We start from the raw sequence: 18,204 nt of genomic DNA, 5'->3' as shown, positions 1-18,204 counted from the left end.
TTGAATGTTTTTTACGCAATCAACAATCTTTAATAGAAGGAAAACATAGAATATAAATAATTTGCAATCACATTATATTTGACACATTACATTCGATAAACACAGCAACTTTAGATTATTACTTTATCGCTTTAAATCTACCTTGAAATCGTTATTTAAAAATTTCCTATCACGCATTAGTTTTGTATGTATAATTTCTCACCTAAAGTATCGTTTTCTTCTATATTAAGAAACTTATCATATTTTTTATCATCCTTTTTTTTATTGTGATCCCTTATTCTGTATTGCTTGAACTATCGCTATTTTTTTTCAGAACTCTTCTAATATGAGAGGTTCATTTGATATTATTGTTCCAGGGCAATTAGATAATTCCAAAGACTTCTCATCTGCAGATGGTCTAGGTGGTTACAATAAAAAGAAAAAAAAGAAGCGGCGTCATAGGTAACTATTTATTCCGATTACTTACAATAAAACGAATAAATAAAAAATTATCCAGAAAATAACAATATATTTATGTTTGGATAAAAAAAATGGAAGCAGCAGCATCAAATGTTCGTTGTAGTTATTTCTTCCTCAGCATCAGTGCGTACTCGTCAAGTATAAGAAAAAATCCATAAAAACTATAATTCGATAACATTAAATAACTAAAACGATAAAACTGACAAAATATCAGTTGAATATATTTGTCCTACTGGTCTGAAAAGAGATATAAAATGAAAGAAAATAGTTTTTTAGAACGTGGATTGACTCACCACAAGCATTGAGTCAAAGAGCTCTTGATTGAGCTTTGGATTACACACCTTCCTAGCAACAAATCTATTAGGTAGACAATCGTCTATACATCATGATTCCAACCAATCGCATATCTTCATTTCATATATCATCAGCAACCAAATACATCTTCTCCCACGCATTTTCTTTTTCTCATAACTTCAATCCTATCAACGCTTCCGTATTCTCCCTATAACCTTGGAATCATATAGACGTAGAATAAAAACGACGCACAAATATAAAATATAATGAGTGAATTAAAGTTCGGTCGAAGAATGAAAAATATGTAAGCAATAAACAACAATCACAACATTATTGGTTTCGAACCTAGGGTATTTCTACAAACCTATGACCAGTACGCACTTATGATGTCGAAAAGACTTTGCTAAGAGTTTATAAATAGTGTGATTGATACATACACTAATCAATTTTTATAAAAACAAATCCTTGCACATCTATTCAACAATACTCTTCTTCTGGGTTAGAAATAAGCAGCAATAAGTTTGAATACGTCCCGAACCGTGTTCGTTTGAATCAGTAGTAACATTAAGTTTTCGATCAAGCTGAAAAAAGTGCCAAATAATCTCAAGGAATAGTCAATTATGTCTATGGTGATATTATGGTATGGTATGAGCGATTTAAAATTGAAAATGAGTCGGTTAAAAACGAGAAACAATCGTTGAAAATGTGCAAAAATTGGACAAACTTATTCGATAAAACAAACGATTGATGTACTAGAACACTAGATAAAAGAGACTACGTCTAAACCACTAAATTTAGCACTATGAGACTTCTGACTCTTTTTCCTAATGTTAAATGTGTTAAAAGCGACGAATATAACGAGTTCAATTAGATTATTAGCTAAAAGCGGTACTTTAAGGAGCTTATTTCAAATTTCATCGACGTTTTTACAGAGCCTGAGAATTTCAAATAATTGAATAAGAATAAATTATTGATAAATTGAACGTCATATTAACATTTTATAAATGTATATTCACCTTTGATATTGCATCAAGTTCCCTTAGCGACTAGATTGAGTTAATGCTCTGGAGCTGGTGCTATAAAATTGAAAACTTTTCGAAAAGAAAAATTCTCTAGTTGCTAGATTGTGCACTTTAAAACCACCAGATTGAAATATTTTTAATGATTGTTTCTTTCGGGATTCTTACAACAAATATATATGATAATCCAAAACATCCAAAAAAGGCACTTCAGTGTGTTTGGTTTGGGCGGAATTCCTCATTTTGAATTGCTGAAGCGTGGACAAACTGTTAATGCTGATCTTTATTGTGAATTATTAGGTCGAATGAACCAATCTTTAATCGAAAAGTATCTAAATAGAAAAGGCGTTAATATGCGACACAACGATCCTTTGAAGAAGTTAATTAGTTAGGGTGGAAGGTACTGCTTCATCCACCATATGGATGTCCTTTTATTTCGATCAATACATTTTCTTAGTAACAAAAAACTGGAAAATTTATTATTACATTATACTGGTCTACAAAATTTGAACTTTTGTCACATCAAAACCTATACCAAATTTTGAAAGTACTATGGCCACCAAACAATAATATATCAATGGAAAAAAATTTTTTGTGACCGCAAGACGTATATTTTTAAAAAAAGTTCCCAACGGTAATACAACTATAGCATTCCTGGACTTTTTTTCCTCGATTGCGATTTTCTATTAAGCAAATTTCCCTTTGAAATCTTTCGTCTTTGTAAATTTTTCGCTTTATTGTTTTCTAGGAAATATTCACAAAACATTTCCAGGCGACTTTTTCAGATCATCCAGCTGTCCTTCAAAATTTGTATCGTTCAGAAGTTCCCGTATTTGTGAACCTATAAATATTTCCTCTTTAATTTTTACCTTGCTGAGTTTGAGAAATCCACTGCCATCTTTGGTATAGCTTCAAGAAAAATTTTCAGCAGGCCAAGCTCTATATGCAACAGTGATAAAAGTATTCAGGGCTCTCTAAAGGATAATTGCTAACATAGTTTCTTTGTATAATAACTTTTTCTGTCTCTGTTGTCCCATTCGCAAATGAATCAGCCATATTTTATGTAACCAAGCTGTAACCCAAACAAAACAGCAACGACTTTAAAATCTCCAAAAGATTTCTGAACATGTTCACTGTATTTAACTTTTCTAGAATTTCATGTCGAATCAGGCTGTCCGGCACTTTGTAGGATTGGTCTATTGGCCGATAATAAATATGAGTACTGGTCAGTGTGTTTGGATTTGGTTGTAACGCCTTTTGTTTGAATGAAATAAAAATAACAATCACTTACATGATCTTTTGGTTCCATCCAAATCATTGTTATACCAAAAGATAAACGTCTAGATTAGCTCAACCTAATAGGAGTCTCACGTATATATGTAACACAGGATTCATTTTGGTGGAGCACAGGAAAACGAAAATAGTCTAATGTTTCAATGAATGGTGTGAGATGGGAAAGTTAATTCCTCACACACAAAAAAACTGTTCGGGTTAATAGAATACTTTGGTAGCATATTTACAATGTAACAAACGTAATTCAGTTAAATGGAATCGTTATAAAGTCGCCTAAATTTATTTATTCAAATAAAAACACGTAAATTAGGTCAGAAAAGAATATATAGCTGTCAAAAAAAACTGGATGTACCTGAAACAAAATATTTTTTTTTTTGAATGAGAGTACATCAAAACAAATCATCACTAAGTATGAGAAAAACAGTGTTTGCCAGTGTTATTGATTGAAATAAAAACTTCTTCAAAATTGATTGGTTTGATTTTTAGAAAGCGACATTACTTTCCAGTTCCCCATTTTGATACTTTTTTAATTAAAGGTAGAAAGATCATCAATAATGTACGAGAAATGAGCTAAGCACAAGAAGAATTAAATCAGGTTATTACTGTATGCCTTTCTGGCTTGTATTCTTCCATATTTGCCATCCATATTGGACCAATTATCGTTTGATGTTGGTTACGACATTGAGCAGTATCTCAACTGCAAACTTTTCTGTAATAGCAATTTATATGAAACTGGCAAAGTATTTCCTGATATTTGACTTGAAGCAAAGAAAATTTTTATATTCACAAATTTGTTTATAATCAATTTACGAAATCCAGTACTGATAAAACAAATTTTTTGTTTGAAATTGTGATCAAATTAAATTGAATAAATCATACGTTAACGCGAGAGTAGACCCTTTTATGTATAAATTATTTGGAAAGGTTTAGGAGTCTAGAGACGATACAGTTTAAATAGTTAAGTTCTGATACCATGTTGTTACATATTTAACTACCCTTGGTGGGTGTGTGGCAGGACGATTTTTACGAGCTATCAGCTGGAGGAACTGGAGAAGGCGTTCAAAGATGCACACTATCCGGACGTATACGCTAGAGAGATGCTCAGTTTAAAGACCGATTTACCAGAAGATAGGATACAGGTGAGTTGATTTAAATTATATTTAAAAATGTTTGATACGTAATACAAATTTAAATAAATATACCTCATTAAGGAAATATTTTTAAATCATTTCCACAATGATAATGTTTTTTCGAACGTTAGTAAAACATTTTGTCAACCTAAAATTTTAATTTTTATGATAGCGCTCCGTTATTATTAGCAGTACTTTTTTGAGTTTGCTCTGTTAGAGGAAATCGGATCCGTTAACATAAAAGTAGAAACGAGTTGGTGTAATCATTAATACGAGGTATATTTATAAAGTGACTTCAGTTTGGTGTACAGAATCTCCATATCTAAAACTGTTGAAATAATTTTCTAAAAGGCTTTCGAAATTTTGCTGGCATTAACCAAGTTTTTGTATGCCTTCTTAATAGAAGGTTGCCACATGTGTCTACCACATGTTCATTCAGCGTTGTGTTGACCACCAAAGATATAAGATGTAAGAAGAAATAAGTCGCTAAGAGGACGGACGGAGGATGATCAAACAAGTCCCAGCCAAATTCCTGTAGAAGTTTTGTTGTTACGTTATCAGTGAGTTCGGGCGTGAATGTGAATAAAAAACAAACCTTTTGTCAGTAACTCTAGGCGTTAGTTATGTACTTCGCGGCACAATTACTTACTTACAGTAACCATATTAATTGATTGTTTGGTCTCACGATGAAAAATCAATCAGCAAAATGTCATTTCTATCCCAAAAAAGGTGCACAAAACTTTACGAAATGTCAAGATTTGTTTAAGCTCATCTTTCGGTGCCTCCATTCCATTAACTGCCGTTTAGTTTCTGGGATGTCGTGCAGTGCCAATCCGTAGTGTATTATGTTATTCAGTAAGAAGTTTTGGGTACCCAACGTAAGCAAAGTTGGGGCAGCAGCTAGCTGAAGATGGAGTACGATGAGTCGGAGTAACTGCCGCGCAAACCTGGAACTACGATCGTAGCGCTGCTACTAGTAGAAATAGAACTACATTCTGGATATATAGTTCTTCCAATGTCAATTGCAGAAGACAGTTATGCGAGGAACAATCAATATTTCATAAATACGCTCGGCACTTCACGTGGACTCTCCTCTGTTTACCAATGAAAACATCGAACCGTAGACATAAACGCATTTATATTGGCCGAAGTTGTCGGAAGGCGTATGTACTCAATTTCTTCGAAATATTGCATCCGATAATCAGTGGCGTCACTTGGTGAGATTCATTTAATTCATAAATTTCTTTGGATAAATAAAAATATGGCGTTCTGTAGACCATAGGCGAATGAAGACAAAGAAATTGCAGAGTGTAGTGAGAATAAAGACAGGTATAAACTTAATAAAAGAATTGCTGAATTAACCATTTATCGAGAAGTCACGAAAGGGGTTGCCGTGGATCATTCACTGGACTAAAAAATTTATTATATTGACAAGCTGCGCAAAGAACAGAGTCTTAATCTTATCAGACAAACGTAAAAATCAGAATTAGGAAAATGTAATCAGTCTCCAGATCTGAGTAAAGTTCTAGCAGCAGACCGCCAAGAGCTTTGGAAAAACTGTGTTGAATATGTTATCAAAGAAGATTAGTATAAAAATAATAAATTTATAAAATGAGGTATCTACGTCTATGGTAGATAAAACAAAATTGTCGGCAAGAGTTTTTATAATCTGCAATTGATATTGGAATAATATCTTGTACTTCTTCAAAATATAATTTTTGTTTTTGTTTATACTTATATATAATGTTAATTAGGGAATTGAGAATAACCAACAATTTATTAAAAGTCTTCATCTTTTGATTCAAACAAACGCTGAACACAACAACCAATTACATAACAAACAACTAAAAGCTGATGCCGGTTCATTAAATAAGACCGTGGCCGATGTTCGTTCAAGTTACGTCATTAGTTGCGTTAAACAACCGAACGTCAGAACGAAACTTGCACAACTTCATAGCCTCCTCTCTATTAGCAGAAACATAATTACTTCGTTAGTAAAATTCTTGCCAACTACGGAGCTCGCGTGAGAAAGACTCGTGCCGCCATACCGAGCAACATCTTTCAACATTTCAGTAGCGTAACTGACATTTAATTAATTTAAATTATTAGTAAAATTATTTAATTTGTATATACAAATAAAAGTTACTGCATCGCACTGTTAACTTTCTTTGGTAATCTTACCAAAAATAACATCGTCTATAGTTGTATTAATACTTATTGGATTGTTGGTAGGATCATTTACAATGTTGCTTGAATTCGAACTAGTTGTTTCCGTTAAAATTTTCACTGCGGAATCCATTTTGTTTTTTATTGAGTCGTCTACGTAACCCTCCGCAACTGTGTTGGATTTCCACCCATCTTGCTTGTTTAGTTGAATTATATCTCCACCGGAATCCACTAAAAGACACGCCGAAGAACGCCGAAATGTATGCCCAGTGTAGTTTTTTGAATTAGGTAAATTGAAATATGTTGCGATAAACGAGGGAATTCTTGAAAAGGTATTGATGATACCTGTTATTAATATCGTTACAATTTATATAATTCCTCCCTCCGGAGAACTCCTACGATTTCGAATATTGAAGCAACTTGAAAGATGTTACAAATAATATATAAGGTTAAATTAAAATTTTTTACTGTCATACCTTATGCATGAAATAATGATCGTCTGGAGCGTGCAACAAAAACTTATTAATTTCTTCACGGGCAAATGTTTTAGATTTTTTGGGTCTATAACCAATTGATTTATTTTTCAAATATGCAATGAGTTTTGACTATTTACTGATGTCTACGTTATTTACCATTAGGGTGCCTTTCAATTTTGAATAAGTTGACCAAAGACTTCCACATTGTGGATTTATTTTCAAAGTAAGCTAGTAACACTCCTTCTGTGAAGTTGTTTATGCCTTTTTCAGTACACCACTCCATAAAAGAATTATATTTATTCAAATACTCCCATACAGCAAACCCCAGAGTTGACAAAGTGACCAAGCCTGGGCCAGTCCTGGGAAGCCTAGCTTCGGCGTACCTGTATTGGTCCATGCGTGGGTACTTAACTCAGCTTCGGCCATACCAATAATTACCCAGACTCGGACCAAGGTTGGTTGCCCCAGCCTTGGCCATACCAATGATTACTCAAGCTTGGGCCAAGCCTGGATATGCCAGCGTTGGTCATTCATTGACAATCCAGGCTTGGGCCAAGGCTGGGCCAATCCTGGTTAACCCAGCCTTGGCTATTCATTGGGGGTCCAAGCTTCGGCTGTTAGGTCACATACGGCGTAGTTCGAGTATTTTCGCCCAACATCCCGTCGGCAGCCATACTTTTTTTATTATGGGTCTGATCAATCCGATCTCTAGTTTATTCAGTGTGTGTGTTTCTTATTACATTGTTTATTATTTATTACTACTAAAAGTAACCATGTCTGATGCGTATCTTCGAGTTCAAAGATGGCGTGCTTTAAATAGAGAAAAAAAATAACTCAATTGTGAACGGGCAAAGCTTAAATAATTTAAGTGTGGACACCACCTCTGTAAGTGAGGTTAACGATAGTGGTACAGCAAGAGTAAGATTAAATATGAAAATTTATGTTTGCTTATTTTTAAAATGAAAAAAATCATAGTGAATAAAAACTTAATAACGATAAAGAAGAAAAAGATATGTAATTAATAAGTTTTGGGTATTTCTGTTCTGACATTTAAGCTTGGCCCAGCTCTGGCATTTAACCATGGCCCAGTCTTGGCGACCAAACTTGGCCCATCGTTATCACTCCATAGTTTCACCAAGACTAGCTTACAAGCTTGGCCCAGAGTTCTACATAGTTAGGCTAAGCCTGAGGCAAGCTGGGGCTTTTGGAACTTTCCTCTATGGGCTGTTCCCTGGATTCCTCAGGGAGAAGATTTATAGTCGCTGCAGTTGCCGATTCAACATCTTCTGGTGTGCAGTTTAAACTTTCTTCGCTATTACTCTTCATCGTTAATAATAATAATACTACACTCCTTTTAATCAGACATAAAACGGATTTTCTTGAACGAATATCAAGAAATAAAAGTGTGACAGTTTATCGGAGAAACGAATTGACATGAGAAAGAAAGCGTTCACAGCAAACAATTTTATAATTGCGTTAAAAAATGACACGTTACGGTACTTTTTTTCACGCTTTTTGAACGATTCAGAAATTACAATTCTTTATAAATACAAATGAATGGAAAAAAAACTTGAATATTATAACGGACGTAGAAAAATGGTGCTTCTTGGAGAAATGTATTCAGTTTCCCCGAAGTCTTCACTTTTTTGGTGAATGACCTTCGGAATTATTCCATCAAATTGTCAATTTTACCCAATTGACAAGAGTAAGACTTGTCAATATTTTTCCAGTGATCCGTAGATTGAAAGATAGTTGTAGATAAATTGTAATATATGATTAGAAAGCGTTGAGCGCAAACTTTTACATTTCTTGTAATAAGATCGAAGTACATCCATATTCAAAACTGATTAACGTCAAATTAAATAAGTATTAAAATGAGAGTTCCCATCTACTGAATCCATAATAAAGCGTTGCTATAATTTTACATTGTAATCGCTCTAGCCATCCTTATATATTAGTTATTATTATATGCTCGAAGAAAAAAGTTATTGGACGAAAATGCACTAAATTTCTCTTGCTACACCACTGCGTCGCCCCAACTTTTAGAGATTTAATTAAATAAGAGATAAGATGTAAATTGTTGACAAGTTCGTCATAGTCGTGATAGAAAATGATTAAAGTTTGTTGAAGGACTAAATCAAAGGTTTTTAATGAAAAACCTAAATAAAAGGGATGTATTGAAATATGTTTATATTCTGTAATTGGTGTAAATTTAATTATTAGCGAATACAGTATACGTCTTAAATGAAATTAATCTATGAATATGTGCCAAAATGATGTTTTCCTGTGAATCACACTTCGTTCAACACTGGTCATGATTTAGCTCCTTTTTGGGCATCTCCGTTTCATCAACATTGTATACACATTCAGGTCTTACTCTGAAACCAGTCCTAGCCAGCCATTCTAGCACTCCTATGTTTTGACGTTCTGAAATTCAAACGCGTACTTACTTTGGTTAGGTTAGGTTAGCCACGACTTACCAAGTACAATAGTCGATCAGCTAACCTCTTATCTGCAGTCTCATCTAAAACTGGCTGTTCACCTCCACGATTAATAATACTCCTGAATCAAGTAACTCATCTCTGAAAGCTCGTGAACGGTACTGCAAAAATCTCAGCAGCCTTACGTAAGTCAACTCTTTGTTCTGGACTTTATTTACAGCCTCTCATTTTGTCTTCCTCTGGCAACAGTCCTTCTTATGTACTATCTATAATGAAATGAATCAATAACCTCAAGTATGTAATAAATCTGTTTAAAAATGTGATCCTATTCGCCCCTGACGATATGATCCGATTAGCTCCATAATGAAGACTTTTGAAATAGATATTTTAGACGTTAATCTCTAATGGACAGTTTTCATCGTAATGATAGGGCAAGTATCTCTCTAAAGGTTGAATGTCACATGAACAGGTTTGAAGGTTTTAGCTCTGACGTACTAGATCTTCTTCCATTAATCGATTTAGTCGAGATGGTATTGCAGACATCTAAAGGAAGTATCAATGTAACCTCTACAAACGTGGCAAGGGTAGTGATGTCTGTTGTAGGGAGATCGGAATTGGCCCTAGCTCGCTGCCTTGTGGTATCCCTGATTTTATCGTTACCAAATATGTGTGATTTCCTTTATTTCTCTTGAAAGTGTCTTTGTGTAAGATAAATCTTCAAGAAAGGGGTATGGTAATTTCTTTTGTATATCAATCCCACATGCCACACAGATATGTTTTTAATCATTTCCGTTTGCATATGAATCGAAACTTTATTGAATATTGAACTGGGGAAATGAGGCTTTGGAATTTACAATAATTAATTTCCGATACAAATAAACAAGTTCACTTTAACAGTATCTAAAGCTATATAAAACGTAAAAGTAAAGCTTCATATAATAAACTAAGTAAATTTTTTTAAAAACCAATTTTCAATCTGTAATCTAATTTCCTTCCTGACTAATACCATTTCCAGCCTTAGAGAAAATTCGCTTTTTCTCACACTTCTACACTTTATAGATATATTTTTAGAGACATCATGCTGGGTGACTTGGATATGGCAGCAAATTGCATTTGGCAGATCAATCGTCTAAGTCTATGAAGTGTATAAAAAGTTTATTTCGAACAGGACGAGTTCCTGAGAGTAACAAAGAGATATCTGTTTGTGACAGCTTTTCTTTCGAATGAGAATTAATAAATAAACTGGGCTTAATACTACTGAATAGATTACTCTTATAGTAATATTCTAAATTAGCATACTCGATTTTAATTTCGTAGAATAATGTTTAACTTATTCTGAGACAGTAGAATAAAAATCGAAAATATGGTACGTACTTCAAAGAAATGGAACCAAATACCACAGTATTCCCCTCGTGGAAAAATTTCGATGCTACCATCTAAACAAATGCTTATTGGTACTCCAAAGCGTTAGAAGTTCAGTATAATATCATCTTATCAAGGATTTTTTCGAAAAGTATTTGACTAAACATTGAAAAACAATTTCTGAAGAAGCCTTATATCAGTCATGTCATAGGTACGACCCGCGGGCCGCTTCCGGCCCCTGGGCCGTATCAATAATGCCCGCGATCGCAATGTGTCACAGAAAGAAGAATCATGTTTTTTAGAGCTTTTGACTTCATTCGATTCCTCTACGGATGTTATAAATACTCGTACTCTCAAGTCTACGGATGTATATAAGTAATTTCAAGGGCAGCGCGTGCCTAGACAAGCGAGAGAAAAAGACAGTATCGCCATCTCTTAGCAGCAAGCGGAACTATCCTGTTATTTTTGTCGAGAGACGATAGAATCTTCCACGCACTTCCAGTCTAAATTAGAACCTTCCTTAAACATATAAAACGAGTGCGTCGGCGCGACGTAAGTCAGTGGAGTCGAGTAATCGAAGAGATACGTTTGGAGAAGGATTTTAATTATACTGTGAAGTAGTGATTGTGAAGGTATTATGCCTTTGTTTGTGTCGTGCGCGTGCAATATCCATACGAGGATATATTGAAAAATTATTCGCCTACTACAGAACCAAACAAAATTTCAATGTCGAAATATTTCATTACTCAACATATTCTCCTCTTAACTGGATAGATTTATTACTGCAAACCTGCAACGACCTTTAAAAAAATATTTCTTCTTTTTCCGCAAACCAGACCTCCACAACTTTTATTACCTCCTCCTTGAAAGAAAACTCACGACCTTTTATACTTTTTTTCAGTTGAGGAAAGAGTTGATAGTCGGACGGAGCCAAATCTGGTGTTTTAGAAATTTAAATCCGAAATCAGGAATTTTTTGCATGGCAACATGAGATTTGTGTGCAGGGGCGTTGTCCTGCGAAAACAAAACACCTTTGGATAACTTCCCGCGTCTTTTCTCTTTAATTTTTTTCCGTAGAGTTTTCAGTAATGTCGAATAGTAATCTCCGGTTATTTTTCTACCCTTATCCAAAAAATCAATCACGATTACTCCATGACAATCCCAAAAAACTGAAGCAAGAACTTTTTCAGCAGATTTTTTGACACTAAACTTCTTAGGTCTTGGAGAACCAGAGTGACGCCATTCCATCGATTGCTGCTTTATTTCTAGATCGTAGAAATGTATCCAAGTCTCATCCATAGTAACAATTCGGTTTAAGAAGTCTACATCGTTTTCAAATCGAGCACAGATCGAACGCGATGCTTCTACCCTTGCACGTTTTTGGTCAACATTCAAACATTTGGGGATCCATTTTGCAGCAATTTTTCTCATGTCCAAATTGACGTGAACTATATGATGAACGCGTTCGTATGAAATATTCAGTGTTTCACATATCCGTTTTAGTCCAATTCAACGGTCTGATAAAATCATGTCATGAACTGCATCGATATTCTCGGGGACTGACACAGAAACTGTCCTTCCCGATCGGTCATCATCTTCAATGAAAAATTTACCTCTTTTGAAGCTTGCAGTCCAATTTTTCACTGTAGCATACGACGGACATTGATCACCAAGGGTATTAAGCATATCTTCGTAAATCTGCTTACCTCTTAACTCTTTTAAATACAAGTACTTGATGATAGCTCGATACTCCAATTTTTCGATTTTCACAATTTTTGATTCCTTCGAACCGTGATATGGAGGAATAAATTTTTAAGTATCGAAAGCAAAACACGGATATATAAAACTTGAGTCAGACCAGTAATGACATACGTCATAGAAACGAGGGCGGAGACTGCAACTACTAAGCGGATTCTTAGAACGACCGAGATGAAGACATTACGCTCAATCGCAGGGAAAACACTAAGAAGAATGTGTGACGTTCCGGATATAGTGAGATGGGCCAAAACTAGAAGAAGAGCATGGAGAGATCATGTCAATAGAATGGACGACGATCGACTGGCGAAAATCGCAAAGGAAGAGAGACCCAATACAAGTAGACCGCCAGGAAGACCACCAAAGCGCTGGTATGAGAGCTGGTCCTCGGAGTCACAACTTAGGCTACCTCTTTGAAAACACAAGACATAGTCTTAAAATAAGAAGAAGAAGAAGAAGAAGAAGAAGAAGAAGACAATTTTTGACGTCAAACTTTACACTGACACTTCTAATAAGTTATTGTTCGTTGCTATGGTAACGCAATATTTTGTTTATGCATTGAACTGGTCTAGGCTAATTAGATATCAATACATCCTCATAATTGTTGTGTCGAGTTCCATAATCATAAGACAAAATCCGACTGTTACACTGAAAAAATAAGAATCGACAAATTGTCATCTTTAAACTCTAAACTTCTAGGTCAACAATCGATGTTTAGTAAAGCTACTACAGAGAGCGAAGATGCCCTGAAATCAAGTTTTATTATTGCATTAGAAATCGCAAAAAGATCAAAACCTCTCACTGTTTTCTGATGTCTCTTATTTCATCGAAGTTCGTTGGTTCGGTCGAGGAGTAGTTTTAGAAAGATTTTTGCGTTACGTGACCCTATTCAAGCTTTCATGTTAGAAAAAGGTAAACCAATTGATTATGACAATGACTAATGGATTGATTGTGCATTTTTAATAGATATGGACAAACACTTGACTGATCTGAATATAAAGTTACAGGGTAAAAATCTCTGATTGTCACTCAAATGTATTCATATATTCAAGCCTTTGAAACAAAGCTGAAGCTGTGGGAAATCAGGTAAAAGATAAAACTTTGGACTATTTCCCTCGTTTCAAATCATTTGGCAAAGTGAACCAAAAAAAATTAGATGAATATTCTCAATTTGTGCAAAATTTGATTACGGAATTTAGGAATCGTTTTGAAGACTTTTACAAAATGAATGAAATGGAATTCCCAATTTTCAACAATCGATTCAATTTTGAAGCTTCGAAGGCACCAGTTCATTCGTAACTGGTGTTGATAGGTCTTCAATCGGACAGTATTCATATCATTTTTTTATTTTAAATCTGGCCCACATACGAATTCAAAATTTAATATATGGCCCTCTGCAAAATTGAGTTTGAAACCTCTGCCTTTCATGAATTGAACTTCTGTACATAGACTCCATAATAACAACTATTATCATTATATACCATTTTCAATTAAACTACTTATAATTGTTTATATCTTGATGTATATAAATATATAGTTCTTATAATGCTAGATAATATGTAATTTGATGTAATCTTTTGAAAATGAATTTGGCATTTATAACATGCAACCGCTCTTACGCCACCATTTTCCTTCCTCTAAAAAACAGAAGCCATCATCGCTTCAATTTCACAACACCGCGTCTTGTACTCATATTTTCCCTTAAATTTTTTTCTGTCCCTCCTCATACTCAGACGCGCCATTCATTACCACCCTACTTTTCAACTAACAAAGTACAAGAAAGAGCAAATAAAGAGGAGGGAAACAACAAGAACAAGAAAAAAAACCGCAGATGAGATGCATATACGTATCATAATGCATCTATCTCACTAATTACCGCACAAGATTTCGAGAGCTACGGCACACTCTGTGCTAAATAGAATCCTCCATCCTCCGTGATGGAATTATGCATATAAAAAGGACGGTTGTTGGTGAAAGTAAAATTCAACATGGCAATGACTAGGACCCTCTGTGGAGCGCGAGTACTTGAATTTTAGTTCGCAGTGGGGGCGCTTCGAGGCGCTGTTTAAATGAATGTTGATTGGTGTGGTAATGTGACGCCCACCAATGGCTGCCGTCAACTAAACAGATGAGTTAACTGACTTTCGAATTGTATGCCGTAATGTATAAAAGAAATCCCGTATACTTATTGAGAAAATGCCATGGATATTAGAAAATTATGTATACAGTGTATGTACAAGGACTTAAGTTTTCACTTCGACAATTTTCTGTTAAAAATGTAAGAAAACCGTAATGATGATAATTCCAATAGTTAATATCAACTAGGGTAATTTAAAATTAAGCAAAAATGCCAAGTTATACTATTTATATGGTAAATAATTCTTAAATATTGTCGACTATCTCGTCTAATATTTTTTATAATAGCGTCGTTTCGGTGTTACTTTTTTTTTAAAGAAAATGAAACCTAGTTCCATCAGACAGCACTGGAAAACATCTATTAAGTAATATGATGTACTTAGTTAGAATAGTTCTTCAACAGCACTTTATCATTATGGACGGCACCGACAAAGCTAATTTAAACTAGGGGATGATGGGGGAATCGCGGACGCTGAAGGGAAATAACGCACTACATTCGTACTATCAGTAATAATCAGTCTGTCTTTATTAATTATTAATCTTCAGTTATACATCTACAAAAACAATTATACTTATTAAACGAGATCAATCAACAAATAGAATATTTTCAGCGAAAACAAAACCTTGTCTGTCCGTAATTACCCGTAGCGCTCGGGGTAAATTCGGACTGACCCTGGGTTAATTACGGATATCATGGGGTATTTACGGACTATATCATAGACAAAAATCACAGGTAAAGCCTTTAGAAAAACTTCCTGATTCCTGTTTATGTTACTAGAGGGCTGAAACTCTTGTTGAGATCTTACTTCACTAGGAATTCTGGTATTAGCTGCATCACTAATTTGAGATTCGTTGTGAAACTCTCTTTAACTGTTATGATCAGGACCCACATGGCTGGTGTATCACATAGAGTTTCTGGTTCGAAAGTGCCATTGAATTTATCTTGATCAACTGGAAAAATTCCAGCACTCTTGAAGACATGTATAGCTTTATCAATAGACGAGCATCGGTTAAAAGCTTTTGTATAAAGACCAACAATTTTTGCTCCAGGATGGTTAACCATATAGGTTTCACATTCTCTATTGGATGCTGTTTTTAGTGGTCCATGAAAGGTCAACTCTAATGGCCGCATTCTATGCGATGTATGTAGAGCCAATGTCAAAACATGGAAAACATTTTAACGATAAAACTCGTAAGTTTTCAAACTAATATGGCTCTCGTGGTTGTCTAGAAGTAACAAAACGAGATTGTCAGCCGATGTTTTAGCGTATTCTTTAAAATGCTATAGCCAATCAACAAATATCGATTCATTGATCCAACCAGAGTCTGAAACACAAGCTACCAAGTTGCTATTACTGTTTTTCATAAGCTGAGCATTCATCCTTTTTCTTTTAAAGATAAAAAATGGTGGAATGTACGAGTCTCTAGCATTAAAGCAATTCACAACTGTAATTAAAGAACAACGTTCTGCACTGGTACATTTTCCAACCTGTTTTAGTCCCTTTGGCGCAAGAATCTATATTGTAAATTGATCAGATTTAAATTTGTATTTAATCATGATAGCTTTCAGATTCACAAAAAATATATCGGTTTCTTCTTCATTAAATGCGGTAATTCTATTTATGGAAATAGCTTCAGGCCTTCGAAGTGATATATTTGGATGTCTAACCAAAAAATTCTAATACCAATCCATTCCTGCCATACCAGTTTCTTTATTGAAATTATGTTTTACGTTTGTATGCGGTGGAGAAGTCGAAAATTCGTTTTCTTGTATTTCTTTTTTTACTTCTCTTTGGTATTTTCGAAACACTGCCTTTTTTGACTTGGTCAATCAAAGTAGCTTTAGGAATACCATATTTTTCTTCCGCCTGACGAAAAGTTATCTTCTGTTCTTTTATTTCTTGCACAGCTTTTCGTAATGATTCGATGTTGTATGATTGTTCTTTTTATCTTATATATTTCCGAGGCTTCTAAAAATGAACAGTTATTGATTAATTTAATAATAGTTTATTGAATTGGCGATTCAAACTCCATTGACAAAGCTATCCATAGAAAATATAACTTTTTACCATCACTTAGTGATGGTAAAACAGACCTGTCCCTCGATTTAAAAAACACTAAAAATTAGAACAATATACACTTTTTTTTAAATTTTACCTACCTTTCATGAGTAGATACTAGCTAGTCCGTATTTACCCCGCGTCCGCCATACCCCCACGCTCTCCCTACAATTAAAATAGTCAACGAACAAGGTTGATTGGAATTTGAAAGGAAAGAATGGAGCCAAAAGTTTGGGTATAAATAGTATTATTATCTACTTATCTACCTTACCACGCGGCACGACAGCTCTGTGTCGGTCTTGGCTTCCTCAATAATGGACCCTTATCGCATTCTGTCTCTTGACTTGTAATCCGCATAGTTCGAAGATCATCCGTGTCATTGACTAACCATATCTTTTTTCCTCGTATATTACGCTTTAACATGAATAACTTGTTTTGGAATTCGAGCCCTCGTTGAAACGAATAATCTTGATGTTGTAGAATTTAGCTAAGAGTTACATCTGATTCTCCATTCATCTTCCACTTCCACGTCTCCATATATCTTACTAATGATTTCTCTCTGGGCCAATAAGAGTTTTGTAGATCTGCATTGTGACGGTGCAGTTTACAATTGTTGTTCCTTAGTAGACTTAGCTTTGTGTCACGGTCCAAGCAGCGCAGCACAACACAGAGCAACATCTACGTTGCACAGTTTACCTCGTATCAAAAGAGATTTGCAGCGAATTGTTTGAATTTTCACAGTATGATCCAACTTCTTTGTTATTCTGAGGAAAGTTATGCTTAAAAACTGATTGGGTCTGAAGAAAAACTAGCAGTACCTATTTCTAAGGCAACTTTTTAATTGTAAATATGATACGAGTTTAAAAACGTTTGATTGAGAAAAGAGGCTAGTGAAGACGTTAAAAAATTGGGGTTTATTGTTAAGTGTGGAGCAGTCCACGTGCGGGAGTGCCTTATTCTGCACTCTAAAGAGCAGGTAAAGTAGAAAAACTACACTTCCTTATACTGCACTGCTGTGACTGCGACTCGGGGCGCCTAATATCTGCATAGTAGACCCTGATTCCAGCTTGTTGGATTCACTCATTGAGTTTGCATTGTTGTCTATCAGATTTTCAAGGTATTTGGGGGTTATTATATATACCTCAAAGGTTCTGATTTCTATTACAAGATCTATTGTTTTGATAGTTTCATGCGCTGAAGCGATCCAGTCATTAGAAACCAAAATGGGGGAATTTTAAGCGACGCTAAATGGTTTTGTTTGAAAATAAGATTGTAAGCTTACAGTCCCTCGTTTGAAAACTTCTATTTATGATTTGATAATCGACCTCAATTAAAGTATACAGTACGAAGATTTTCCAATAAATTTCTTTTAGAAAAATATGTAAAGTTGAATATTAATGCCAAATATCAAGTTTTTATTCCAGTTACAAAATCAAATTAGATATTGAGATTTGTATGCATTATCATTTTATGAAAAATTGGGAATATCAATACATCCTACTTGAGAATGGAAGCGCTATTAGGTATTTAGTCAAGGAAGTGGCAAATCATCTGAAAGGATTAACGTCGAAACGAACTTAAACGACTATGCATGATTAATAATATTCTTTTGG

At 34.6% G+C, this 18,204-nt stretch overlaps 1 protein-coding gene across 1 annotated transcript in view; it reads left to right on the top strand.

The window, feature by feature from the left end:
* The window catches only part of LOC130440651 (visual system homeobox 2-like), a 173,582-nt gene that overhangs the window by 90,006 nt on the left and 65,372 nt on the right, over positions 1–18,204 (top strand). Inside the window, exons 3-5 of the mRNA XM_056773912.1 lie at positions 357–441; positions 1,427–1,429; positions 4,081–4,204. Of these exons, the coding sequence (XP_056629890.1) occupies positions 357–441; positions 1,427–1,429; positions 4,081–4,204 (212 nt within the window). The remainder of the gene's footprint in view (positions 1–356; positions 442–1,426; positions 1,430–4,080; positions 4,205–18,204) is intronic.

The sequence above is a fragment of the Diorhabda sublineata genome, chromosome 2 (genome assembly GCF_026230105.1).
Source record: "Diorhabda sublineata isolate icDioSubl1.1 chromosome 2, icDioSubl1.1, whole genome shotgun sequence".
NCBI lineage: Eukaryota > Metazoa > Arthropoda > Insecta > Coleoptera > Chrysomelidae > Diorhabda > Diorhabda sublineata.
Note: the sequence above shows the minus strand (reverse complement) of the source record. Positions and strands in the feature narration are given on the sequence as shown.